General features: G+C 45.1%; 1 protein-coding gene and 3 long non-coding RNA genes across 12 annotated transcripts in view; 1 reads left to right on the top strand and 3 right to left on the bottom strand.

Annotated features, from left to right (window-relative positions):
• Positions 1-3,315: 3,315 nt before the first annotated feature.
• LOC148225471 (uncharacterized) lies at positions 3,316-11,371 on the bottom strand. Of its 8 annotated transcripts, none has more exons than XR_015807551.1 (6): positions 11,017-11,371; positions 10,867-10,895; positions 10,664-10,796; positions 8,669-9,581; positions 7,257-7,346; positions 3,316-6,684 (listed from the first exon to the last, which is right to left on the bottom strand). XR_015807551.1 is itself a non-coding variant. In XM_088175602.1 (6 exons), exons 1-5 carry the CDS (start codon positions 11,104-11,106, stop codon positions 7,306-7,308), a joined length of 363 nt encoding a protein of 120 aa, XP_088031728.1. In that variant the 5' UTR covers positions 11,107-11,371; the 3' UTR covers positions 3,316-6,684; positions 7,257-7,305. The 8 variants fall into 8 exon arrangements, 5 of the variants coding, with proteins under 5 accessions (XP_088031728.1, XP_088031714.1, XP_088031722.1 ...); XM_088175602.1 differs by having other exon boundaries at positions 9,512-9,581; XR_015807546.1 differs by having other exon boundaries at positions 3,316-7,346.
• Positions 11,372-14,174: 2,803 nt separating this feature from the next.
• LOC148225470 (uncharacterized) lies at positions 14,175-16,831 on the bottom strand. Its single transcript, XR_015807545.1, has 2 exons — positions 16,402-16,831; positions 14,175-15,741 (listed from the first exon to the last, which is right to left on the bottom strand). It is a non-coding gene; the product is annotated as an uncharacterized LOC148225470 (long non-coding RNA).
• A 2,696-nt stretch (positions 16,832-19,527) lies between these two features.
• On the bottom strand, positions 19,528-20,537 carry LOC148225469 (uncharacterized). The gene is made up of 2 exons (XR_015807542.1): positions 20,140-20,537; positions 19,528-19,782 (listed from the first exon to the last, which is right to left on the bottom strand). It is a non-coding gene; the product is annotated as an uncharacterized LOC148225469 (long non-coding RNA).
• Positions 20,538-23,329: 2,792 nt separating this feature from the next.
• The window catches only part of LOC148225468 (uncharacterized), a 190,845-nt gene continuing 189,750 nt past the window's right edge, over positions 23,330-24,424 (top strand). For both annotated transcript variants that reach the window (XR_015807541.1, XR_015807540.1), the window contains exon 1: positions 23,330-23,475. This is a non-coding gene — a long non-coding RNA (uncharacterized LOC148225468). The remainder of the gene's footprint in view (positions 23,476-24,424) is intronic.

Raw genomic sequence — 24,424 nt, 5'->3', positions numbered from 1 at the left:
GTTTTAGAAGTAGCAACTAGCTCACTGAGAATATTATACCCAGGAATTTCCCATGTATGCATTTAGATGCCCAAACACATCTTTAAATCAGAGGTCAACGGACAGAAGCCAGATGAGGTGAGAGGAGGAGGACTGGAAAAGAATTGATTTAATCAAAAATGGATGAGAAGATGGTGAAGAGTACCAGACCACCTTATCTGCCTCACTCAGCCTCCTGCACTGAAATCCCACTGATCTAGAAGATCTGTTACTCATACGCAGAAGAAAGAGGGTACACACCATCAATGGTGTCTCCAAAAAAAGTTACAAGGATTATGGATGAGCTGGGTTGAGATTGCTACGTACCATAATTTTTTCAACTCCTCACAACTTTGGTATCTATCAGTATTTTCATCTAAAGATAGCAGTCAGGAAGCTCTTGAGAGTAACCCACACATGCAGTGCCTAGGAGGGAGGGACCTTTACTTTGAATGACCTTCTGTGGCTAAGATAAAAAAAGGAGTTACAGTGAATGCTAAAGCTTTTTTTGTGAGTAATTTCCCACTTTTTCATTGGGAACATTTGACAAAGTTATCCTATTGACACATGTTATGGAAAACTGCAGGACTCTCAGGGGATGAGTTAGAAAACAGTGTTTGCCATCAACTAGCCAGCTAGGAGCTGATGCTCTTTAAGGAATCCCAGTCCATACATGCTCCAGGAGCCCATCACAAACAAAACCTGGACATACTTTCCCATGTGCACAAAAGCACGGGGTCGGTATGGGGACCTGCAAGTGCTGCTCAGGCTTTTTTGGCTCATACACGAGCTGATCTCAGCACCTTAGCAGGACACTGACTGCCTTGCTTTTCTTCTCAAAAAACTGTGCTCCAGAGAATGCAAGTAGGCCCTGTGCATAAGCGCTGTAGATCTATAAATCTACATAATAGTGCCTATAAACCTATTTGTTTTCACCATATCTCATGGGCAGATTTGATTGGTTTTGTGTGAGATTAGCTGGATGGTGTAGGCTAAAGGGATAGCTAATTCTCTGCCTCTGATACCTTCATCTGGGGAGGTTTCCCAATTGAGTTTGCCAGTAAATTTGAAGAACATCTATGAGAAAATATTGCTTTTCTGTTTTTGAATCAAAACGAAGCATGGAGTAGACCCCTGTTCTACAAGCAAACCTTTTAGCTCATGTTGCTCTAGACAACCTTTATCTTGTTTACATCTTCCTGCAGATTTGATAGAAGTCAGGAGAGATGCATACAATACATCAATCCAAACTTTCTTCAACAACAATTTAAAATCAATCTGCATTCCCTGTAACAGTAACTATGTTCGCTGAAATTATAATGTTGCAGAATTCTTGTTAGACAAGATATGATTAATAGTTTTGATAACAGGCTTAAAAATCTGCTCAATATAAAGTCATGCCTTCTACATTATTCTGACTGGAACCGTGTGCTGTGGTTCTAAGAAGTAATTTGCTTATTTATTTTAACAGCCCATTTAATGAAACTTTAATGAAGAGCGGTCCTTATGGCAATCTTGGGCTTCGTGTGTGTGGGAGGAATATTGGATCAACGTCATCTGTAACATTTTTAGCTTGGGGTTTTTATTGGTGTGTTAGTAGAAGGTCTGTGTTTGCCATCTACTTTTGTGGCAGTGCCACAAACTAAGTGCAGTTTGTCAAGAGACAAGGACTTTGCCAAATGCTGTCCTTGTCACAGGAGACTCTACATGAGTAGCTACAGCATCAGGCTAACCATAGCTGCAATGGCTTGGGGTTTTTTTTCCTTCTGAGAGGAGGGAGACTGTGTTGGGTTTGAGAGAATGGTAGCAGCAAGACTGCAGGAGTAAGATGCTCTCTTGGTTGTGTGTATGTCTGCATGGTGGCTCACTCCCCCTGCTACAGCCTCCCCAATAATGTATGAGAAGTGAATTTTTTCTCTGATCTGAAACAAGGATGAATTTGGAAATCTTAGTACTTTTTTTTTAAACTTTCCTTCTGGCCAGCCCTTCTTTATTAAGTTAGCAAATTAATACCAAACTGGGAGCCCTGAAGTTGGCTAGGGATGCCCCTAAGATCACCACTGCTGTTATAAAGCTAAAAATCTTTAAAAAAGAAAGGATAAATCCCTTTTGTATGGCTCTGTAAGCAGCTCTGCTTGCTGGTTAGATTTACATATCAATGCATTTTGATCTTTTTTCCTTCTGAGCACTTCTGAATTAGGCCTGCTCTTAGGGCATTTGTTAAACCATGCCACTTAGGAGCTTGCAGATATTTTCTGGGCCATTTTAAAGTGTGGCCAGTTATCAATATTTATACTCAAGTCCTATGTGCGGTTTCTGAGTAACAGTGTTGCTTTTTTCCTATCTTCATACACAGTGTCTTGTTGCTCATGCCTTCCTTGTGTTTTTGTCCCTATGTGAGTGCAACTTGTTGTGGCAGCATTTGCTGAAATGTAGGAGGAAAATCTCTGGGTTTTGCTTGAGCCCTGCATGTTATGAGTTGGACCTCAGAAAAGGAGATTCTCATGGCAGCTCCAGCACTGACAGAGCAGTGGGAGAGAAGGAGTGCATGGCTAGGGGAGCTGGTGGAGAAAGTGGAAATGCCCTCATCCTCTGTCAGTAAGATAATAATACCAAGTCCTGTGCTGGTGCACACCAGGGATCACTGGGTTGGGCATCAGACTGTGAGGCTTGGTGGATGGTCCTCCTCCTTCCTGAGCTGTCCTTGGACTGGACTGTCTCCACAGAACTTCTGTACCACTACTGAACCACTTGGGTGCAGAATTTACCCCATTCTTGAATTTAACATGCATGGTTTTTGCAGAAAAGAAAGGCAAGTGATGGAGGGTGTTTTAGGAAAATCTGTTTACTTATGGAAACTTGAGCCTTGAGGAAAGGGACGACACCTCACATGAGAAAGCACTGTTTTCTGCCTTGTACACACACACACACACGAATACACATGTGCATGCTCATATGCACAGACCACTTGTTACCAGTTCCAATAATTATTCACAAATCAATGGTTACAAGACTACAGTATCAAACTGGAAGGCACTGTATATTGCTATGAGTATAAAGGTTTGCCTAGAAGAGCAAGTCAAGTTTTCCCAAAAAATCACTGATGTCGGGTCTAGAACTTGATTTTCTGAAGTTGTGGGCTCCAGGAAATGAGGGCCTTCAAAGCCATACTAAGCCTTGATTATCAAAAACATGAAATCAACTTTTTGCATTCTGTTATTACTACTGCTACTATTAGCAGTAAAAACAGAGAAACGTGAAACAATATAAGAGCAGTACAGCATTGTGAACAGATAGTCAATGTAATTGTTTATTAAATACTGTTATTAATACTACTTCAAATTATTAAGCTGATTCAAGAAGTCACTTACCATTAAGAATATCCTTGAGTGTTTTTTCAAATGCTTTTGTGAACTGATTCAGTAACAAAGGGAATTGATTAAAACTTAAAGTAAACCCCATGGATGTCTTCAGCTTTAGTAAGTTAAATATAGTGGAAGCACTTTTACTTTGGTGAAAGTAGCAATAGAAGAAAACTTAGAATTTAGTATTTTGAAAGAGTTTTTTCTTTTCATTTATAAATTCTATATTTTAAAGCTTCTCACTTCTCTAGGTCCCTTTGTTTTAGTAGATGTGTTATAAAAGTATGTGTGTATATAAATATATATGAATAAACATATCTATCTATCCATCCATCTATCTATACTATATGCACATGATGTCCAAATGTAGCACTTGGGAACAAATTAGCATGTATCCTGAAGACATGTTGCTGTTCCATGGAGAGCTGGGCCCTAACAGGAAAATTTGGCTATGTAATAGTACTTCCCAATAGCACACTTGACCAGATTTTCAGTGTCCCCTTTATGAACCATTTTCAGACAGATTAATAACAAAAAAAAGGGAAAAAGTCATAGACTAGGGAATTTATGCCAATGTTAAAGTGAACTGGCAGGGTTCTTCACATGAATTTCCAGATTTTCTCATTATGCCCATCTAATACATAAGGCCATCCTTAGAACTTCATTAGCAGCTTTGATTTCTATAGAGCTCTTAAGATATCTGCCCATACAAAATTTAGAAAATGTGTCCCTTTGGACTATTGCCCATACATTAGACTGTGCCAATTAAGTAGTCCTTACTGCCCCTACTTTACTATAAACATAGTTGTGTCATACAACTAATAGAGTACAGGAGAAAGAATCACATGAATTAGGTCCTGAAAATGTAATGTTTGTAACATCTCTCCCCTGCCCTGCCAGGACTTGGCCTGCAAAAATACTTGTTCACTTCAAATAAGAGACCTTCCCTAAGAACCAGCACTGTGGTGGTCACAGCTTTTCCACACTGGGAGCTGAGAAACTGCACTGGTGTTTCCCAAACCCTGACACTGGGGACACAGCCTGCCCAAGGGCTGTGTGGTGGGCACGTAGACATTTATCAGCTCCTGCCAGGGTAGGCAGACCTCAAGAACATTAGATAGGGAGTAACTGAAGCCTAGACTCAGTACCAGTGCTGAAGTGTGGGCTTACCAGCTAAGTGACTGTCCTTGGAGTTCTCCATGGTGAGAACCAGCCATTAGTTGGAAAATTGTAAATATTGTTGAATTTAGGTACCAGTTGTCTGGGAATTGCTGTCTGAGGCTGGTTGGTGGTTCTACAGCCCCTGCTGTGCCATGTTGTCTTCACAAACCCTCCTGGGAGCTGTCTGGAGGAGGGGTAGTCAAGCCTATTGCATTGTATTTGCATGAAAAAAAAGTAAAAAAAAATTAGATAAATAAAGTTCTTAAAATTACTTTTTCTTGTTTCAATAGCTGGGCACCCTTGAGATGGTATATTGAAATAATAAATTAGGATCCTGTCCACAAATCTGTGATCTCTTTAGAGATGCAGATTTTCATCCATAAGCGATGATGTTTTCCAAACACCTTCTAAATAATTCATAAACAGGAGCCAGAATGTAGAAGACTTTTAATTACAGAGTGTCAAGTCACTTTTCTTGTTCAATCTTGATAATATTCTTAAGTTTTTCTGGGAATTTTCCAGGATTTTCTTTTTCTGAAGCTGCTTGTTTGGGAGAGTTCAGATAATTTTTGACCCCATTAACATTCCTATTTCACTATATATTCTCTCACTGTTAGGCAAAATGAAAAAGTAGGAAATTCAGTTCTGCTAATTTGAGTTCCCAGACCCTCTCCATCTCTCCTTAGTCTTTTCCGACAGAAAACATGATCTGTTAGTGTGGTGTCAGCTAATCCTTCTCTCCCTATATGATCACTTTCTGAACACATCAGCTCTCAGTAGGGACAGGAGGGCATGGCAAATCTGCGTGCAGCTTGGGCATTCTGGCTCCAATCCATCTCACCTAGGGGTGGGGGTTCATGTCTCCCAGCTTTCCTCCTAACACTGACCAGCGTTGATGGTTAAAACCCCACTTTGTCCTTCTCAGCCACAAGAGCAGTGGTTGCTAAGTTTTTAAAATTAAAGAAAATATAGGAATCACTTAATCAGGATGTAAAGCCTGAAACATGACAGGGAAATGTAGAGTTTTGGATGAGGAACATGTGATATACTAGTGTGCATTATATTGATTTGTGTTATATTAGTTAAGGAGTCTATAAGTAACACAATAATTTAGTGTTGCCTTGCAATTCTAGCAGATTCAAAGCAACTTTCCAATGCTTATTTGGTAGGTATTTTTCAAGGGCATTTAAAAAGATTAACCATATTTATCTTTCACTGATAAGGCTGTTCTGATTTAGCTCTGATATTTGAAATTGCTTCACGGGAGTTGTTACTGCCTTTTTCTGCCTGGGCTTAGCTACTGCTTCCTTTTGATGGTCTTTCTAAATTCCAGATCTGGGCATACATAAGCAGAATGAAGGATTTGCCCTCCTGATCATTAGCAGACTTCCATATCCCCTCCTTCAGGGCAGGCTTTGGGCTGGAGTTGCAGTCCCAGGGCTCAAGGTTTATCCCAAATCACTGTCTTCTCTGCCCCTTATCCTATCTCATGTGGCTCAAGGAAGAAATACACTGCAGTCAGGAATCCAACACAGATTCTGCTGACAAGTTTTCATCAGAAAATGACTCTTTAAAGGCATCCCATAATCACCTGGGACATCGTCGGTGGTTCCTGCTTGCTGGACAGAATTGCTCTTCCTTTCTGAGAGGGTGAGTGCTTGAAAAAATTGAACAAAACCATCACCTGGAGACATGAAAATCTAGTGATTTTTGTGTTTGCCCACAAAATGCTAATGTCTGCTGGAAAGAAGCTTGTTTGCACAAATGTCTTAAGCTGAACACAAAACAATGAGCATAAGCGACTGAAGAAAATGCATTGTAAGTTAAAAAAAAAGTCATTTTCACAGTTCTACTGTTCTTTGGATTATTTGTCTCCTTTCTGTGCTTGTCCATATTGCTATATAAGCTTCTGAAATTGCAGAATTATTATTCTACACTTAACTTTGGAGGGAATCTCAGTCTTCATTTCTACTTAGCATCAGCTGCAAGCTTCCTAATAAATGCTCAGCTTCTATATTCCCGAAATTTTCCAAGCAGTTTCACAGTTTCCATACAGATGAGCTGGAATAGTCTTTCATCTTTGCTCTTTCACATCCACGTGTGCTGCCGAATTGCCTTCATCTTGCAGGCTCCTGAGTTGTATCTGGAAAGGCAGCAATGTTTGTAGTTTGAGATGGTAAAAACAGTCTCATGTTTTTGCTTCAAACCTCTTGTTTTCCTGTATTTAGGATTTCCTTAGATAGCTTTTCTCACATGTGTTTTTGTCTCCAAAAGTGAGAGAAAATAATAATTTAAAAAATAGTATGAAATGTATATGTTGCTGAAATTTATAACATGGTGTAACATGACTTTCTGGAGTGCTAATGGTCTGAAAATGGATTAATGTTAATGTAGTTGATATCGGGGGTGCATTTATTTATCCATATATTTTAATCTAGATATACCCGTATGTGAACCACTACACACACAAAAACAATGTATCTGAGCTCCAATGTCTCTTTAATCATAAATATCCAGGACCTGCCATTCTTTGATTGTTTGAAGTTAGTATAGTATAAACCTCATTAAATGTTCTTCTGTCAAACCACAAAATCTATAAACAAGTCATCTTTGCATTCTCCTTATCTCTTTGCTTAAAATCAGAAAAATTAATAAAGAGAAATCCCTTGATTTAGATAATTTATTTCCAGCAATGTTAACAAAGCCATAACATACCTGGATTTCCCGTTCCTGTAAGCTTATGATATTATTGACGTATTGAAGTCTATTTTATTATGCAAGTTTTGCATAATAACCAAAGGAACGCTTTAAAGAAGAACAGAGTTATTTGTATAGCACTGTATTTAAGATTTTTAAACACTATTTGTAAGAAAGAAAAGCTGATTCATTGAAACCAAGCAGTGAAATTGTACATTTTGTTAAATTACCCAATTCAAAAATACCTTGAATAAATGAATTTAAAAATCTTGTTGTGAACATTTTCTTTTATTTGAAAATACTTATCTTTCTTTCTCTTTCTCACTTTCTTCCTATTTCTCTTTGATTTGCCTTTTTTTCTCTGTCTCTTTCTTTTTGTCTGTTGCTGTCATTCTTCTCTTTCTCACTTTTACTCATTCCCTTTCAAAAGAACCTTTTTTTTTTTTTTTTTACAATTGTATTAGATTTTGGCTCTTAAATATACATTAAACATTTCTTTTCTTGATCCAGGCTAAGATAGCTTCTATTTTTTCCCCCTTTTAATTTTTTTTTTTTTTTGAGATTTTGACATGTTAGAGAAAACAATGAGGATACTCTTCCTAGTAAATTAATTCAGCTACTCAGTCGTAAAATAGTATTTTTCCTGTCCTCCACTGACTAATGAGGAGGCTATTTATTAATTTATGTTCATTTTTGCCTATGTTAGTGTTGAGGTCTTTTTTCAAGACAACACTAATGCTAACATCTTAGTCATACAATTACTTCTTTCCCTATCCTAGTGTTGTTTCTTCTCTGGTATTTGCCACAGTAGTCATACCTCCCCTCTGACTACATTTTGCTGAGCTGACAAATCAGGTTCTTGTGATCAGCTCATGACTGGAGATTACTCACCCTCTTTGCTGTTTTGGCAGCCCTTTGCCTGACCACAACTGATCAGACCATCAGATCATAATCCCACTGTAGGCTTGCCTATACCTAGGGTTATAACAGAAAGCAATTTCCTCTAATAGCATCCCAATGGCTTTTTTTTTTAATATATTTTTTTTCCAGGGGCATACCACACATCTGGCATACAGATACTATGTAACAAACAATATTCTAAGTCTTATTCCTCCTACTACCTTCAGCCACTGGTAGTTCTAATTTATAACATGGAACAGTTTCATTAATTCCAGAGTGCGATCTCCCACGTTCTCAAGCGACATTAAATCCTGTTTCTATTATTCCCAGTCTTTAAAGTAATTGTATTTTTTTTCTCACATAATATTCTAGAAGTCCTGCATTTTTCATAGATGAGAAAAAATGGTTTTGGGACATCTCTGTTATTATAATGTCTTTTTTCTTTTAAACCAGCAATAATGCTCTATTTTGTTTGCATATAATATCAGGAAGGCCCAGGATGCATTAAAGTGTATAGTGTGAACACTGACCTTGGTCAAGCGTGAGTAGTTTGAACCTTCAGTTCAAGGGGGTTCACCAGCCCCAAAGTGTCTGTCCTGTGCTGACGGGGTGCTGAGCATGTGGGGGCTCTTATTCCAGTGTGGAGCTGTGGGGCTGAAGCACGGCTGGGTCTGCAGCGTGTGCTGAGCACGTCTGAAATCCAGACTTCATGCAGGCAAGGATGGGATTCCTTTCCAAAGATTCACTGCATCCTGCGTTCTACAGCGCTTCATCATGTGTGTTTAAATCTGGCTCTTGGTCTAGGAGTACAACAGCTTACTAAAAACTCAAGCTTACTAAAATTAAGCTTGCCAACATGTAAGTGCATAAGGTCCATATGTTAGTTTGATTTTATACTGACTGTAATAAAATGAATGCATTTTTTTCTCTTACCTGAAAGATTTCTATGTATTTCTTAAATACTTATAACCTATAGCTGTTATCACTGGTTTTACTGAGGTGGGGAATCTGACATCTTAATTTTCCAAATTGAGCAAAAGAATTGCAAAAAAGAAAAACCCATTGATTTTTCTGTTTTCTTTTGGGGTTTGGCATTCTTTTCAAGGAAATGATTTCTTCTGATTGGCCTTTAGAATCCTCTACAGAGGAGAGATGAGGAACTATAAAACTTTAAAATAGGTCAATATCTCACTAATTATTGCTTTAATTAGTGACAGCCACATGATTTTTTATTCTTTTGTTCAGTTTAATAGAAGTCAGATATATCCCAATTTTTCTAGTTTGAAAGAAGTAGTGCCCTTGATTTTTAATGGACTATGCACTGTCTGTAGATTACCTGGAAGTGTACATATTAAAAAATTTAAAGATTGTACCTTTAGATTTGCTGTCACAGCTGCTCTTTTCATTTTGTCCACAAATATTAGTAGACTGAATGCAAATTTTCTAAAGAAGAACAAATGGCAAAAAGTTCTTAATTAGGTTTGAGAAACAACAGTGTGAAGGTAAGAGCTTTTACAGGGACCTATACATTCATTAAAAAATGTTTTCTCCGTTGAATATCTCACACCCGGGATGTAGAACAGTAAATCAAATCATAAATCTCTAAATGGTCAAAAATATTTTCAATAACTCTAACAGGTCTAGTTTGTGGGACAGGAATGATGTATGGAATAAGTTTGAGGTTCAAAAGAACTGAACAGTTATTTTATACAGATTTTGCAAAATAATGCAGTGTTGAGCTATACCCTCTGAAGTCAGGAAGACCTATATGTGTTAGTCATTTCCATCTTCCAAATATTGTAAAGGTACTTCAGATAATTCTGCAATTCTCTGTTAAAATTGTTAAGAAAATAATGTTGCCTTGCTTACTAACTTCTTTAGCAGCTGCATTAAGATCAGTTCAAGTACACACTAGCAAATTCCTGTACACAGAGTATTTTATTTTTCATCTCCTTGTACAGGAAACTTAGGCAAAACCTCTTAGTGATGGAGTAAAAAAGCTTAGATTGCATTTTAAGTACTTTTGTACAAATACTAAGTGTGTATTTTAGTTAACATTATTTAATGTGCAACCTGTACTTAATTGCTTAATAAACAGAATTATTCTAATACGACAACTTATAAACCAACTTTAGCATGAACAGTACATCTGTTAATTTAATAGTTTCCTGGTGCTAATTAAATTGTCCTTAATTTACAATTTCAAATATTTTATATTAACAGTGTATTTAAGATTTGGTATTTCTTCTCTGTTTCCTGATTGTGGGATTTCTCTAGTAAGAATTTCTCAAGACTGTTTCAGACACACAAATGTTTAGTATTGAGAAATGTGGCGCTTTTAATGCACAAAATGTTATTAAAGCAGTTCCAGATTAAGGGAAAATTAATTCACGTTAGACAGCAAATTACTGTCTCTATTATCTCACTCCTGAGTTATTGTGGTAGTTGATCAGTATTGGAGGAGCTAATACAAAAGAAATGCGAGGAATTTTGCACGGAGTGTGAAAATGAGTCTTATGTCATACCTTTGCTGGCTGGCTCATTGACTCTGTCACCCCGTGGCAGCCACTGCCGTGCGCCAGGCCTCGAAGCACCAGACAGGTCACTTGTCCTCTGCTTCCCTCTGGGACTGGGGAAGATCCTGCTGCTGGCACAGCCCTGCAGGGTGGAGGTAGTGGGACAGGGCTTCTTCGGCTGGAGGGCTCGCTTTGCTTATTGTCTCACTTACCTGTGCTCTACACTTTTCTTAACCACCACCTTGAATACAGGAGGACAAGTGAAACAAAATGAAATTGTTGGTATTTAATCTTCCTAATTCAGAAGCTAAATTAAAGACTTTTAGCTTTTTGAGAAACACTGTCTGTAAACTGGCCAATACCTTGACTGTGCCTCTTGTTCTAATTTGTCCCTGAGTGAAACCGATGCCCCAGACTGCCACAACAGCTGCAGTAAGCAGGTAGTAGCTCATTTGCCTTCATATTTTCATGCCACAGATGATACTCTGTAGCTCCGAATTTAAATGAGACAGATAGCCTTGATTGCCACCGGGGAGGTACGACGCAAACATCGCTTCTCACGCTCTTCATCACAAAGCACTTAGAATGACGTGCTCTTGACGTTTTGAGGTTATTTTTTATTCGGGACGTCGCTTCAAGATGGTTCATACTCGAAGTTTCCCGGAAGTTTTCCGCCGCGGAGGCAGCGCTGCACTGCGCCGCGCCGGGGTTGCGCTGGGTTTGCGCTGCGCCCTGCGCGGCCGCCAGGGGGCGCGGCAGTGCCGGGGGCCGGGCCGGGGCGGCGGCGGAGGAAGAGGAAGAAGAGGAAGAGGAAGAGGAAGAGGAAGAGGAAGAGGAAGAGGAAGAGGAAGAGGAAGAGGAAGAGGAAGAGGAAGAGGAAGAGGAAGAGGAAGAGGAAGAGGAAGAGGAAGAGGAGGTGGCGGATCGCATCACTGCCCGCCCGGCCCCGCCTGGGGCATCCCCGGAATCCCTCGGGACCGGCTTTTCCCCCGGGGTTCCGGCTAGGAGTCGCTTAAGGAGGGAAAAAGGAAAAATAGCTTTCTTTTTTTTTTTTTTAAAAGGGGGAGGGGGGGACAGAGCTGTCTTCTATCTCAAGGAGAGGCTGGCAGGCAGCGCTCACCACTTCTCTCTGTGGGGAGCCGTGACTGAGGTAACCTCGGAAATGAGGCTACCTCCAAGAAAAAGTGCTGAGAGCAGAGTTTTCATTCCGTTTTCAGAGCAGGAAGGAAAGTGGTGAATATTAAATGTTGGTTGCTTTCAGATGCTGCCACCAGAACCTCAATGTGCCTACGACAGCAGTATGACATTGGAACGGGAAGCGTGCATCTCTAGATGGCACAGTTTGTCACCTGCGTCTTCAGACCTTCATGGCATCCATTTTTTACGTGTTCCATCATCTTCATCACCACTGCTATTACTGCTATTGTAGTTTATAAGGCAGAAAGGTTCACTGTCTCTGGAAGCTTTCCAAAAGAAAGCTCCATCAATTTAAAAGAAAGCTTCAGGCATTAATAAATATATTAAAAGATACATTGAGGGATTGGTGGTGGAAAGTTCACTTACATATTTATGTTTCTTTTGCTACAGAGCTATGGAATGTTTATAACAAATCTTTAGCACAGATATCCAAGAAAACAAATAAAAGTAAAATGTGGGGAAATAATGCCTCAGTGACGGGGTGGTCAGCTCATGTTTGTAATCCTGCAAACAGTTTAACTGTGTGCTTCAGGTCGCTCAGGACACAAGGCATTTAAAATACTTCCCTGCTCTCTACCTGGTTGAGGGTCAATCTCTGCTGTGCATCATCCTGGCTCACACATGAGCAGGCAAAGATGGACTTTCCTCTGTTCTCTGCTTGGCTCTCCCGAGATCCTGTGAAGCTCCGGGTCTTACAAAGGACATATAAGCAAGAAGCAGTGGTGACCAGAAATTGTGACAATCTGACACTACATAGAAAACATGAAATGTGCATATACGTGTATAGGTAGATGTGTATATGTGAACAGGCATCTCAAAAGAAGAAATGACAGCAACTATGTGGCATGGAAGGAGCAGGCAGAAGGCTTGACCCCAACTCAATGAGCTGAAGGGAAGGAACGGAGTAGCTCATGTGCTTCATCTGTCCGCTGGACAGTGCAAGGATGACTACATGGAGATGAAGAGGCGATAGGCTGCTGAAAGGACAGGAATTCTCCCCTTTTATCCCTTTGCAGAGAAGGGTGATCAGTCCAATCTGCACTCCGGTTTTTGGTAAAAAAACCGCTGCTGTCAGGCTGAGACCAATGAGAGAGAGGACAGAGCTCTATGACCTTCAGGCAGAGAGTGTTGCTATCATTATAGTTCTTGCGGTTACTGCTGTTACTTAGTTGTTTTGCCTTATTTAGCGTTTGAGAGCATCCCCTGCCCCGGCTGGCTGTGGCCGCTGTTTGATGGATGAAGAGCAGAATTAGGCCGCTGCAGATGGCTGTGGACGGAGTCGGTATAGGAGCGGGACAGAGCCCCCGCAGGACTTGCTTCCAACCCGGTTGTTTCAGAGTGGGGGGTGGGAGGGAATCGACGGGAAGGATGCCCGGGGGGAACCCCCTCGGGGAATGCGCCGGGGCAGCGGCTGTGCACTGCGCATCAGCGGAGCCTTAGGCCGAGCCGCTCTCCTGCCGACCCCGCTCCCCTGCCTTGCTCGCTGCTCAGTCCCGTCGGGATCCTGGGTTTTCTTCATCCGAGGGCGGTCTCATCGCGAGGGCCACCCGGTGCCACCGGGGCGCGTCTGCCCGACCGGGGACGAGCGGTCTGGCGGCCCGCGGCGGGAGCGCGGTGCCTCCGCCAGCACCAGGGACAGCGCCGGCAGCAGCGCTGCCGCTCCTTTGTTCCACCGCCGGCGAGGCCCCGCGGAACAAAGACTTCCGCCGCCGGCGGCGCGGGGACCCCGGCCTCTCCCCTGCCCGCCCCCGCACCCTCCCCGCACCCCCCGGCTTGGCCTGCCACCGGAGCCGCGTCTCCAGGGTGCCGGCCGCGCAAGCACCTGCCCCGGCGCACGTCTCACTGCCACCCTCCCCGCGGGTAAGCTGCCCCGCACACCCTTCTTCGCCGCCGCCCTCCTCTCCACGATCGCCAGCCGCTGCCTTGCGCCTCGCCTCGCCTTGCCCCGCCGCCCAACCCCGCGCACAAAGCCCGCACTCCGCTCCGCCGGCAGCGCTCTGCGCCGCTCTCCCCACACCGTGCCCACACGCTGCTCCCTCTCCCCGCCTCTCCCTCGCAACCTCCGCACACTCTTCTTCGCGCATCCAAGCTGCCTCTCCGCACAAGGCAGTGCCCCCGCGGCACCTCGGGCACCCCCGCCCCGTGCACCAACTCTGCCCATGGCTCTGCCTCCGCCGGCCCGCTGCCCCCCGCGCACCGCGCCGCTGCCCCGGGCCGCGCGTTCCTCGGCTTCCAGAGGAGCCCCGCAAGAGAAGGAACCATTACCGAGCGGGCACTCCTAGCTACCGGCTGACCGATGCGCAAAGAACGATCCTCGCGATGATAATATTAGAAAAATGTATTTATTTCCCATTAATCCACTTTACATGGTTCAGCCCAAGAAAGCTAGAGGTCGAGTCATCACTACCTTGAAAAACAACCACGGCTACCGCACCGCTCCAGTAGCCCCCCACGGCCCCGTTACCTGCTGCTGACAGCTGCCCCCGCGGGCGCCCGTCCCGTGGCAGCGGCATCTCCTTTCCACCGGGCTGAGCCAATCAGTCCACCAGTCCTAGTTAGTCTCGGTTTCCGTAGGTGAGTACAGGTTGTCGAGTTCTTTATTGCTTTGTCTCTCCTTTTCTTTCTTTCTTTCTTTTTCTTTTCCTTTTTTTTTTTTTTTTGTATATATATATTTTTAGATAATTGCAATTATTTTTTATTATTAACATTATTGTTATGGTATGTTCTAGCCAGATCTTTCATGCTGCTTTGAGGATCCGCTCTTGGCATTCACCGCGTGCCTTAATTGTATGACATTAAATCAAGGTCCGCTGTGAACACGGAGAGTCAGAGCCTTAGAGCGCTCTCTCTCTCTCTCTCTCTCCCTCTCTCTCTTAGCAGAGCAGGAACTGATCTCCGAAAAAAATAAAAACCAAAAAACAACAACCAGTAATTTCCCTCCACCCTAGTCCCATTCTGGCCCGGACTGCATATAACTCATGCTCGAGTTTTCTCACTAGCCAGTCTGTGCTCAGGAAGCTATTAAATATGTATTAATCGATTAAAAAAAAAAAAGTCATAAAATAAGCGTGTGCCTATTGCACACTTCCAGACGTCTGCTTTCATTTCACCAGCGTCTTCGCGTGATTTTAAACATAGGAGTTGACTCTCCCCGACTCGACGTCTGTCATTTGGCATCCCTGGCTGAGAGGAATGACCGTGTCTTTCCGGCTGTCTCGGTCCGCCTGGTTCCGTGGCTCCCCTGGAGCACGGGTGGGTGAGGCCCGCACCCCCAGAGCATCCCTGCTCCCCTCGGCCAAGGAGAGGGCGGGGGGGGAAGAGAATGTCTTTCGGCGATGAAAAATGAAAGGGCAGGACGTGTCATCTTTCTTTGTAAAGCAGAAAAAAATTTAACTCACTCGCACCTGCCCCTTTCCCGGGAGGGTCTGGGCAGCCCATCTGGCTTGCCTACACTGAACTGGCGAGTGAGGAAATGAGGGGTGAAGTCATTACAATAATTTAAAAAAAATAGCCTAAAATTTTATTATGATTGTTATTGTTACGCTTTTTGCCATCTTTCACGGCTGAGGATCGGGACCATTCCTTCTCGGTGCCGACGGCGCGCCGGGGAGGAGCGGAGCGGCCGGGCACCTTGTATCACCCTGCGGGCTCGGCCACGGCCGGACCCCAGGAACTAAGCAGCTGACCTCGACTGCTTCCTCGGCGCCAGGGCCCGGGAGAGAGAGAGGAGGCGAAGCGGGATGTGCTGCGGCTGCACGCGGCGGCAGCCGGGATCCTGCGGAGAGCTGCGCTTCTCACAGACTTTTCCCGTAGCTTGCCGGGGCATCCAGGGGCAAACTGGGAAGGCGGCTCCGGCCCTCCTCGGCACCGTAGCTCCTGCGTGCGGCCTCCTGGAAAACAGACAAAGCAAGAGCGTTAGAAATGCAGGCGGGGAGGAAAGGAAAGGCAGGCGGGGAGGGAAGGGCGCCAGGAGCCCGCACGCCGTGCGTTTGCCAATGACAAAAGGGAGAGAGGGGGGAGTCAGAGTAGGGGAAGGGCGGGGAGGGAAAGGGGAAGGGGAGGAAGCGAAGGGAAGGGGGGCCACACGGACTGACGCGAAGCTGGGGTCGGCCAGACCCGAGCCTGTGGGGCTGCTTGGTCCGCGGCTGAGGAGGGACAAGGCGGAACGCCCATCGCCCAACGCTAGGGCGAGCGGGCATCTGGGTCCCTGCAGCGCGGTGGGAACGGGCCAGCCGCGGGGAACCGCAGAGAGCAACCTCCCTGCCCACCGCTGCAAAAATCCCCGGAGAGCAAGCACAGAGGAAAGCTTAAAAAAAGAAAAAAAAAAAAAAGAAAAAGAAAAAGAAAAAACGAGAGAAAAATAATAAAATAATAAAAATAAGGGACTGTGAAGGGGGTGGGGAACAGCAGTTCCCCCTTCTTTTCGTCTTGACAACCGTACGAGCAAAGAATCATAGGGAGAAATCCAAGCATCCAGATAAAAATAAGAAATAAGAACCCACTCCAAATACCAAAAAAGACAAGCATAATAAAAAAGGAAATGGTCAAACCTGCCGAGGGCTGGCGGCTCCTCCAGCCAGTGGGAGCCGCGGAGCGCGGAGAGAAGAGCCCCTCTAGCTGCTTTCGGGGGATAGGAAGCCGTCCGGTCTCTCCCCCTCGCTTGCTGCTCCAGAATTAGGGATTAATGCCTCTCCAGCCAAACAAATAAGGCATCTGCCTTCAGTACAAGAGGATTACACGGGGTTGCTGACGTCACCAACCAGGCAGATGTTGGCTCCCAAAGTCCTGATCATCTCCCGTGTCCTTGAAACCCGGCACAATCCCAGACCCGCGCCGCCCGGCCGGGTCCCTGCAAGGTCGAGGGGGACCTGGTCGGCGGGGACCCCGCCGAGCCGCTCTCTCCCAGAACGTCCTCACGCATCATCGGGAGAGAAAGGTGTGAAAAGCCGAGCCCGGCAGAAAGTTCAACCCTCCCCCTTCCCTCCGGGTCCTCTCCCCCCATCCCCCGCCCTCCCCCACCTCCCCAAACTCAATGTCACATGAATCTGTACAGTCATAGCGAGGAAGAGGAGCCTGATCCCCGGCTCACCCAGAGGCCACCCTCCCCGCACGGCATCCGACCCCCCCTCACTGCGGCACCGCCGCGCCCCCCGGCCCCGCGCCGCCCCAGCCCGGAGCCCGCAGCAGCCCGGAGCCCGGCGGCGGAGCGGGGCCGGAGGTTCTCCGGAGCGGGGCCAGGCCGTGCAGTGCCCCGCGGCTTTGTTCCCGCTGTGCCCGTCCCGGCGGGGCAGCGGCGGGGCGGGCCGGAGGGGCTCGCTGGCCGTGCGGGAACAGCCCCCTCCCCGTGCCGGAGCTGCGCGGTGTCTCTGCGGCAGGCAGGCCCCGGCGGGCGGGCAGCGAGCCCAGCAGAGCCCGACCGAGCCTGGCCGGGCACGCAGGGAGCGCTGAGGTGGCTTCAGGCCTCCTCTCGCCCTGCGGGGCCGGCGGCGGGCGCTGAAGTAGGGTTTTCCTGGCTAAAGGACTTGGAGGTTGCGTTTCTGCAATTCTTAGGTGGAGGCAGAGCGGCTCGTCTTCCCGTAGCTCAGCCCCGAGTTTGCTGGAGCTGTAGGGTGGGTTGGAAGTGCCGCAAAGTACATCTGAAAGGGGAATCCAATTAGAAGCGCGATCAAAATAAAAAAAGAAATTTGCCTGAGAACCACGTCTGTTGCTTTTGCTGTGGCTTAAAGTCCATGACTCATCATCACTACTCCCTTTGCATCAAACAATGGTTTCAATCATTTTGGTACTGCAGAAAGGCAAACTAGACGATGTGACATAACGGATGAAGAAGAAGAGATCGCCAGTATCTAGGCTCCTGTCGGGTTGGTGTTGTTGTTGTTCAAAGGAGCTGTTTTATAGATCTGTTCCATATTATCCTTGTCTGTCAAAGTGGCATTTAATTTTTCCAATTGTAGAACTTGGTCACTGATAAAATCAATTTAATTTACACCACTGTCATTCAGTCGATCCGAGCAGTAGATTTATTTTTGGCTCGGAGTTGAAGGGAAAAAAGCAATCATATGCAGAATGGAGAGATCTTTTTACTTCTTTTGCGAGCAGTAAGAAGAAATATCACTGGCATGGCATTTTAACAGAGCTTGCTCTCCTGCAAAAGAATTATAAATGCAATTTCTCAAGTCTTCTGCCTAGAATCTTGAGCAACCACACGAGAGGGATGACAAGAAAAACAGAGGAGCTCGGGCCCCCGGCGTTCCGTGTGGGCCGACAGCCCCGCTCACCCCCCTTTCCCGGGGTGACACAGCCGGCTCCGTCCTCGCCCGGTCCCTGTCCATGGTCCTGACCCTCCGGCGGCAGCGGGCGCTGCTCCGGCGGCCGTGCCCGTGGCCCTGCGCGCCCCTCCGCGCCAGCGCGGCCCGCGGGGCCGGGGAGCTGCCAGCCCTGCAAGGCACTTCCATCAACACCTTTGCTTTCTTGTTGTTGTTGTTGTTATTATTAATACTATTTTATTTTTTTTTAATTCAGCACTTGGAAGGAGGTGGCGGTGATAGTGAGGATTTACCCTTCTTGGGCTTTATTTGTGAGCTCTCCTTTTTCAAAGAGCTTTTAATCACTGACGCCTGGACAAACCCACATTCTAATGTAAAGTGGTGAATGTCGGACAACAGTCTTTCAACCTCGGATTCTCATTTGTTTCCTTAAATGGATTAACGTGCAAATTCAGACGTGGTTTTTAGTAACTGGTACCTACCTACGGGATGACCTGAAAAGAACTGACAACATTGCAAACTATGTTTTTTTTCATTAGAAGTTGCAGCAGGAATAACTTGCACTGCGGTTAAATAGCCTCTAAATTCTCACTTTGCATATATATATATATATATGGTCTCTTTCTGGTCCTGAAAGAAAGATCTTACTACATGGCTACATGCATGCGCAGAGATACACTCTCTTTTACGTACACATACATGTATATATACATAAACTTTAAATAATTTAGTGGAAAAGTCAGGCGTCGCCGTTGACAAGTCTTTTCTCAGATCGCACACACACACACACACACACACACACGCACACGCACACACACACACACACACACACAATTGGCTAATGCTGTTCCTTAGCATTTAAAAGCAAGGACAGGTCTCGAAATATTATTTCTTCAGACCCCCCTTCTCTCATAACCTGCTCTCCCGAGTAGAATAACACGGGCAAAGAGCAGCTGAAAGAGCCTCTACGCTGCAAGAGGCTCTGAATGCAGCAGCTTTAGAAATTGTGCACTAGCCCTGCAAAGAGAAATGTGTGGGCTCTCTAGAATGTGATGTGCTACCAGCTGGGGAAAAGGCAGAGCTGAAGCCATTCACACTTCGTAGGCTGGGAGATTTCTTTCAAAAGAGCCCTGAAGTATTTAGGATTTGGGGGAAAACCCTTGTACCGGAAGAAAATGGCCTAAACACAATAGGACTCGCCATTTTCTCCTTCCAAAGCACAAAGCAGCTCCGCGGCTTCAGCACCACACAAAGAAAGCCCGGACCCTCTGAATTCTCTTACATTTTCCCCCACGATTTCAAAAGCCTTCCCCTCTATCCGATCCGCTTTCCCAGGAGCGCTCTCACAGAAATAAAGAAAGAAAGGAGGAAAGGGAGGGGGAGAAAAGCGACTAGGCTAGGCGAGAGAGAGACAGTTTTGGTCTTAGTTTATTTTCAGCAAATCCTGCCACGGGAAAGTAGCACCATCACATGCACACTTGAGGAGTGTGTCTGGAGCGGGGGCTGTGGGGGGGTGTGGGTTGGAATCCCCAAAAAACAAACAGCTGGAAAGCTGTTTTGACCACCGCATTCCTTCGAGCTGGGCGGACTCAAGTTGCACTACAGAGACCCAAGCAGACCACGCTGCCTGGGGATGGGTATGTACACACACAGGCGTGCACATTCCTGGGCCAAAAAAGAAAAAAAGAAAAATTTCAGTCCATCCAAGCCCACAAAGTGATGTCGAAAAGAGCCCTCTGTCCCGCTCACTGCCGGCTCCTCCGCGCCCGCGGAGCCCCGCACCCCCGGCTGCTGCCCTGCCGCCACGCCGCGCTCTGCTCAGCCGCCCGCCCCTCTCCCTCTCCCGCTTTCAATTGCTTATTTTAGTAAATCGGCAGAAGTCTGAAAAAAAAGGGGATGACATATTTAAGGTGGGGGGGAAAAAAGAAAGAAAACAAAGAATCAAACAAACCCGAGCAATCCCAGCCTAAACAACAGCCTGTCACTATCGCCCTGAAATGCAGCAAGAGACTTTGTACTTACAGGCAGCGCTAAAGTGAGTAATCCTCATCCCAGCGTGGTTGGGTTTGTTAGGGTTTTCTTTCCTTTTTTTTTTTTTTTTTTTTTTTTTTTTTTTTGTCTAGTTGTTTTTAAATACTTTTTTGTTCCCATCGTCCATGGCTCGGAGTGGATTCAAGCAAGACCGGCCAGTTAGCAGGAATAAAAATAGAGGTGATTTCATTCTGTAAATGCAGCAAAGACACAAGAAGCCGTGTTTCTTCTAATACTTTCTGCTTGGGAACCAGCAGCTCTCAGCTCAGAAAAGCAGGACTCTGAGAGTCCCCCCCTCCTCTCTCTCTCTTCCTCTCTCTCTCTCTGTCGCACACACACATACACGAACACGAATACGCACACACACACACACACACACACACATACACACTTACTTTTCTTCTTCTTCTTGCTTTTTTTTTTTTTTTTTTTTTTTTTTTTCCAAAAGAGGGCAGGCCGTTCCCTGAATCCCAATGAGTTAAGTCAGTCACTTTCCTTCACATGCATCACAGCCTCCTTAGAGCTGCAGGCACAAAAGAGCATTTAGCTGCCTCCAATTTGTGTAGAAGGCCTGGCCTTATTCTTATTTATTTATTTATTTAAAAAATATATTTAAATAGTGTATTTCACTTCGTATAAAAATACTACATCCCCAACTTTGACTACTGAACCACTAATTGTACCCTTTTAAATAAATTCTTGATCTTGTAAGTATACTTAGCTGGTCCGAAGGGGCTTCACAAGAAATTGATGCACAGTATTTCTCAGCTGCACAGACTCACACCCTGCTTTCTGCAAAGGTCAGAGCTATACAATCCACAATTACTTTCCAATGAAGTCTTATATCAACAAAACCTCCTTGAAAGGATTACAGGCCTCTAAAAATAAAGCTTTAATCTTAGATATACAGGGTGGCATATTCCATTTCAATCAAATATGAGGGATTGTTTCAAAAAATGACCGCACACACAAACGTCTGTTCTCATCTAGGGTTACTTTTTCCAGGTGGACAGAGAAAAACATAAACAAGGTTATACTTGCTCCACATTTCATCACCTATTTTATGTTTATTCTTTCTTCTAGTGAATGCAGGAACATCCATTCATGTATACGTGTGTGTGTATATATAGATATATATATATATATATATAAAGCACATATTTGTGTATGGCAGAGTGTGTCAGAAAGCCGCAGGGCTGGCAGAAGCCTGTCACCAGGCAAATGAAGCGCCAAAGCGACCCAGCGGTGGCCCTTGCCGCTGCCGAGCCACAGCGAGAAGAAAGGCCGGTCTGCGCCGGGGGCTGGCGGGCACTGCCCGGCCCAGGACCATCCCCATCACCCCACCACACCGCCCGGGGTGCCCTGGGGGACACCAGAGTGCTGAGGGGTGGCCAGAGCCACCCCGACATCTCTGTCACCTCAGGAGTTCTTGACACTTTCTTCGCATGCTTGTCATCCCCTAATTCGAGCTGCACTTGCTCGAATGGGTGGTAATCCGACTCTAGAGGAGATTACGGAACCAGAGATAGCTGCATTTAGGATTACCAAAAGGAAATGAAGGAATCTAATCCACTCCCACCCCTTACGTTGCTGGGTTTCAATGAGACCTTATACCACCTTTTAGGATTTTAAACAAATGAATTTGCTTGGAGAAGGGGAAAGAAAGAGACCGAGTGATGGAGAGTGTGTTTGCCCATTAAATGAACTGAATAGGAGAGGATAAGGTGAACTGCAAAAGCGGCCAGGGCTGATCTGCTTTTTTTTTTCTGCATCCCAATACGGGCCCAAGGCTTGTGTCTTCCTCAGCGCTCTCCTCAGGACCAGTGCAGGTTTAGGAAGCCACACTGGAAATGCATGTATAAACTGCAAAATCAACCTAGTACTGATTCGAACTGCAATATGACACTCCCCCACCACATCACACACCTCAAAAGCCAAAATCCGACAGCATAATGTGAAGCTGTAAGCACGTTATTTCCAGTCAATAAGAATTCCAGTCAATCAGTAAACCATAGAACGTGCCTATCTTCAGAGGATTGTTTCCTCTCTATTTTGGTTGCATAAAGCCAAGCAGAAAATAACTAGTGCTTGCGACAGTGACAAAAGTAAAGTCCTCTTGATTTTCCTAGTTTCACTTTCAACCAAAGAAACAGCATGTACTTTTGTTTCCAAAGGTACAGGAACTCTGCAATGAGAGAACTGAGCTAACCTAGTGCTGAGACCCGGTCCTCCTTCGGTGGAAAAACTATAAGAAGGGTAATACAGAATTAAAAAACAAATCAAATTTAACAAAACATCAAAACCCCTTACAAACACCACAGCAGCAAATAGAAAACCTGTGAAATTTATAGATGTTTTCTTTTTGTAATTTCAAATATACCCTTCCATTTCCCACACGATTTTTATATTCAGAGTGCTAGACTGACTACAAGCCTATCAAAATAATATTTAATATGAATATGCTTAATTGTACTGAGCTTCTTCATGTACTGATTATCCTCCGTGCGTTATCAGGGTAGTCTAAAATGCTCTTTGGTTGTAAGGAAAGAGCCTTAATATGAGGGGGAAAATGGCTAGTCATCCCTGAGTAAGATTTTGTTTTGTGGAGTGCTTGTCATGGTCCTTTGCAATCCTGGAAGCAACGTGAATCAAAAGCCTCGGAAGAAGACTTACGTCGACACAGAGACTCCGTATATAGCAGGCACTAATTATTAAAGCTCATTCCCTTATTTAGGACTCTATTTCCCTTAGCAAGCCCATCATCCTGACACAACGCAGCTCAGGATGTTTGTTCAAAGCTTATGAAAATGTAACCCAACTCATTGCTAGAAGTTGTTGCTAATTAGTTGATAATAAACTTCTCCGTCCAGGACACAAAAGTCTTTCAGAAGTGCAAGGTGTTCTTTGTGATGCCCTCACAAGGAGAATTAGCATATCAATTCTGCGGGGGAACAATACAGCAGGGCGCTTGCCTTGCCTCCCTCCTCTCCTCCCCCCACTTCTCCCTTCCTAGCGCCGGTGCGGTGGGCAGAAAGCGGCAGGCCGGGGTGCCGCTCTCGGCTCCGCGCCGCCCCGGGCTGAGCCCGCCGTGCTCGGCGCGCCCGTGGCCGCGTCCCGCTCGGGGCAGCAGCCGCGGGGCCACCGCGCAGCCCAGCCCTCCGCACCGCTGCCTTTGCGACCCCTCCTCTGTGCCGCTGACAAATGGAGATGGCTGGGGGTTTGCGAGCCCCCGCCCTGCCTCCCCCTCCCCTCGCCACCGATGAAAGGGTTTCAGCCTGAGAGCCTTTTGCAAATGGATGTTTTACAACGCCTCCCGCCCCCGCCAAGGTAATTCTGCTACCCAATATCCTTAATAAAGACTGTTGTTCCCCCTTCAGTTGTTAAAGGTTTCCCTGACAGACTGGTCTTTTCTTCCTCACCTCCAAAGGGTGGATTTCTAGACCACCCTATGCAGGTATAAACTCCGAGGGAAAGCAATGGTCCTGATAAAAATGTTCAGTCAGTCATAGATTCAAATAACTGAGGGAGAAGAAATCCCATTCTTAGCAGTTTAGCAGAAATCTGTCCTATTGATTGCAACATTCTTCTGCTCTTGCTGGTTTATTTTACTTTTTACAATTTTTTTTAATGCCTAACAAAATTACAACAAGACACAAAACTTGCAAATGCAAGGCACAACCAAACGCCCTAACCTAGCCACTTGATGACATGTGTAAGTGGATACCTCAGAAGAACGGAAATCCATGCATAACAGGCCATAGAAAGAAATTAAACAAAACTCTACGATCCTGAGGCCTCTGATCTCTCTAACCGTGCTCCTACCCAGAGGCTCAACGGATGCAAGAGTTATTTATCCCCATGGTTAGAGAGCAAATAAATGCCTAGGCTGGAATGAGAAATGTGGTTTGGACCTTACAGGTAAATCAGAGCAAGTCTATGGAATGGCATGTGCCTTCCTTGGTGGCTGTGGATGAACTCTTTGTTTGGAAAGGGCCAGCCTTCCAGGAGATAAAAGCTATGCTTGCCTAATCTGGGCAGAAATAAACCAAGATATTTCAATCTTCTGCTTTTATTTAATATTTTTTTTAAAGAAGCAGTTCTCTCCAGTTGGCTCCCACTCAACTAGAGACTGCTTCAACATAGTTATTTTTAGGAATAATATGATATGTAATGTGCATTAAGCATAGTAATATGGCAAGAAATAAAAGAAAAGAAACCTCAATTTTCCCCTTAAATCACTAGGGAAGCAGTAACCCAAGAAAAATGTATTGTGTAA

The sequence above is a fragment of the Sturnus vulgaris genome, chromosome 1, assembly GCF_052056855.1.
Source record: "Sturnus vulgaris isolate bStuVul1 chromosome 1, bStuVul1.hap1, whole genome shotgun sequence".
NCBI classification, from domain to species: domain Eukaryota; kingdom Metazoa; phylum Chordata; class Aves; order Passeriformes; family Sturnidae; genus Sturnus; species Sturnus vulgaris.
The sequence above is the reverse complement of the archived record's forward strand: the minus strand, read 5'-3'. Positions and strand labels throughout refer to the sequence as shown.

Bases quoted from the DNA above. Each gene is read 5' to 3' on its own strand.
- LOC148225471 (XM_088175588.1), bottom strand. From the start codon at position 11,106: ATGAGCTACTACCTGCTTACTGCAGCTGTTGTGGCAGTCTGGGGCATC. The intron at 10,896-11,016 runs GTATTGGCCAGT...CCTGTATTCAAG, and splicing joins GAACAAGAGGCACAGTCAAG to GTGGTGGTTAAGAAAAGTGT. The intron at 10,797-10,866 runs GTAAGTGAGACA...TCCACCCTGCAG, and splicing joins AAGAAAAGTGTAGAGCACAG to GGCTGTGCCAGCAGCAGGAT.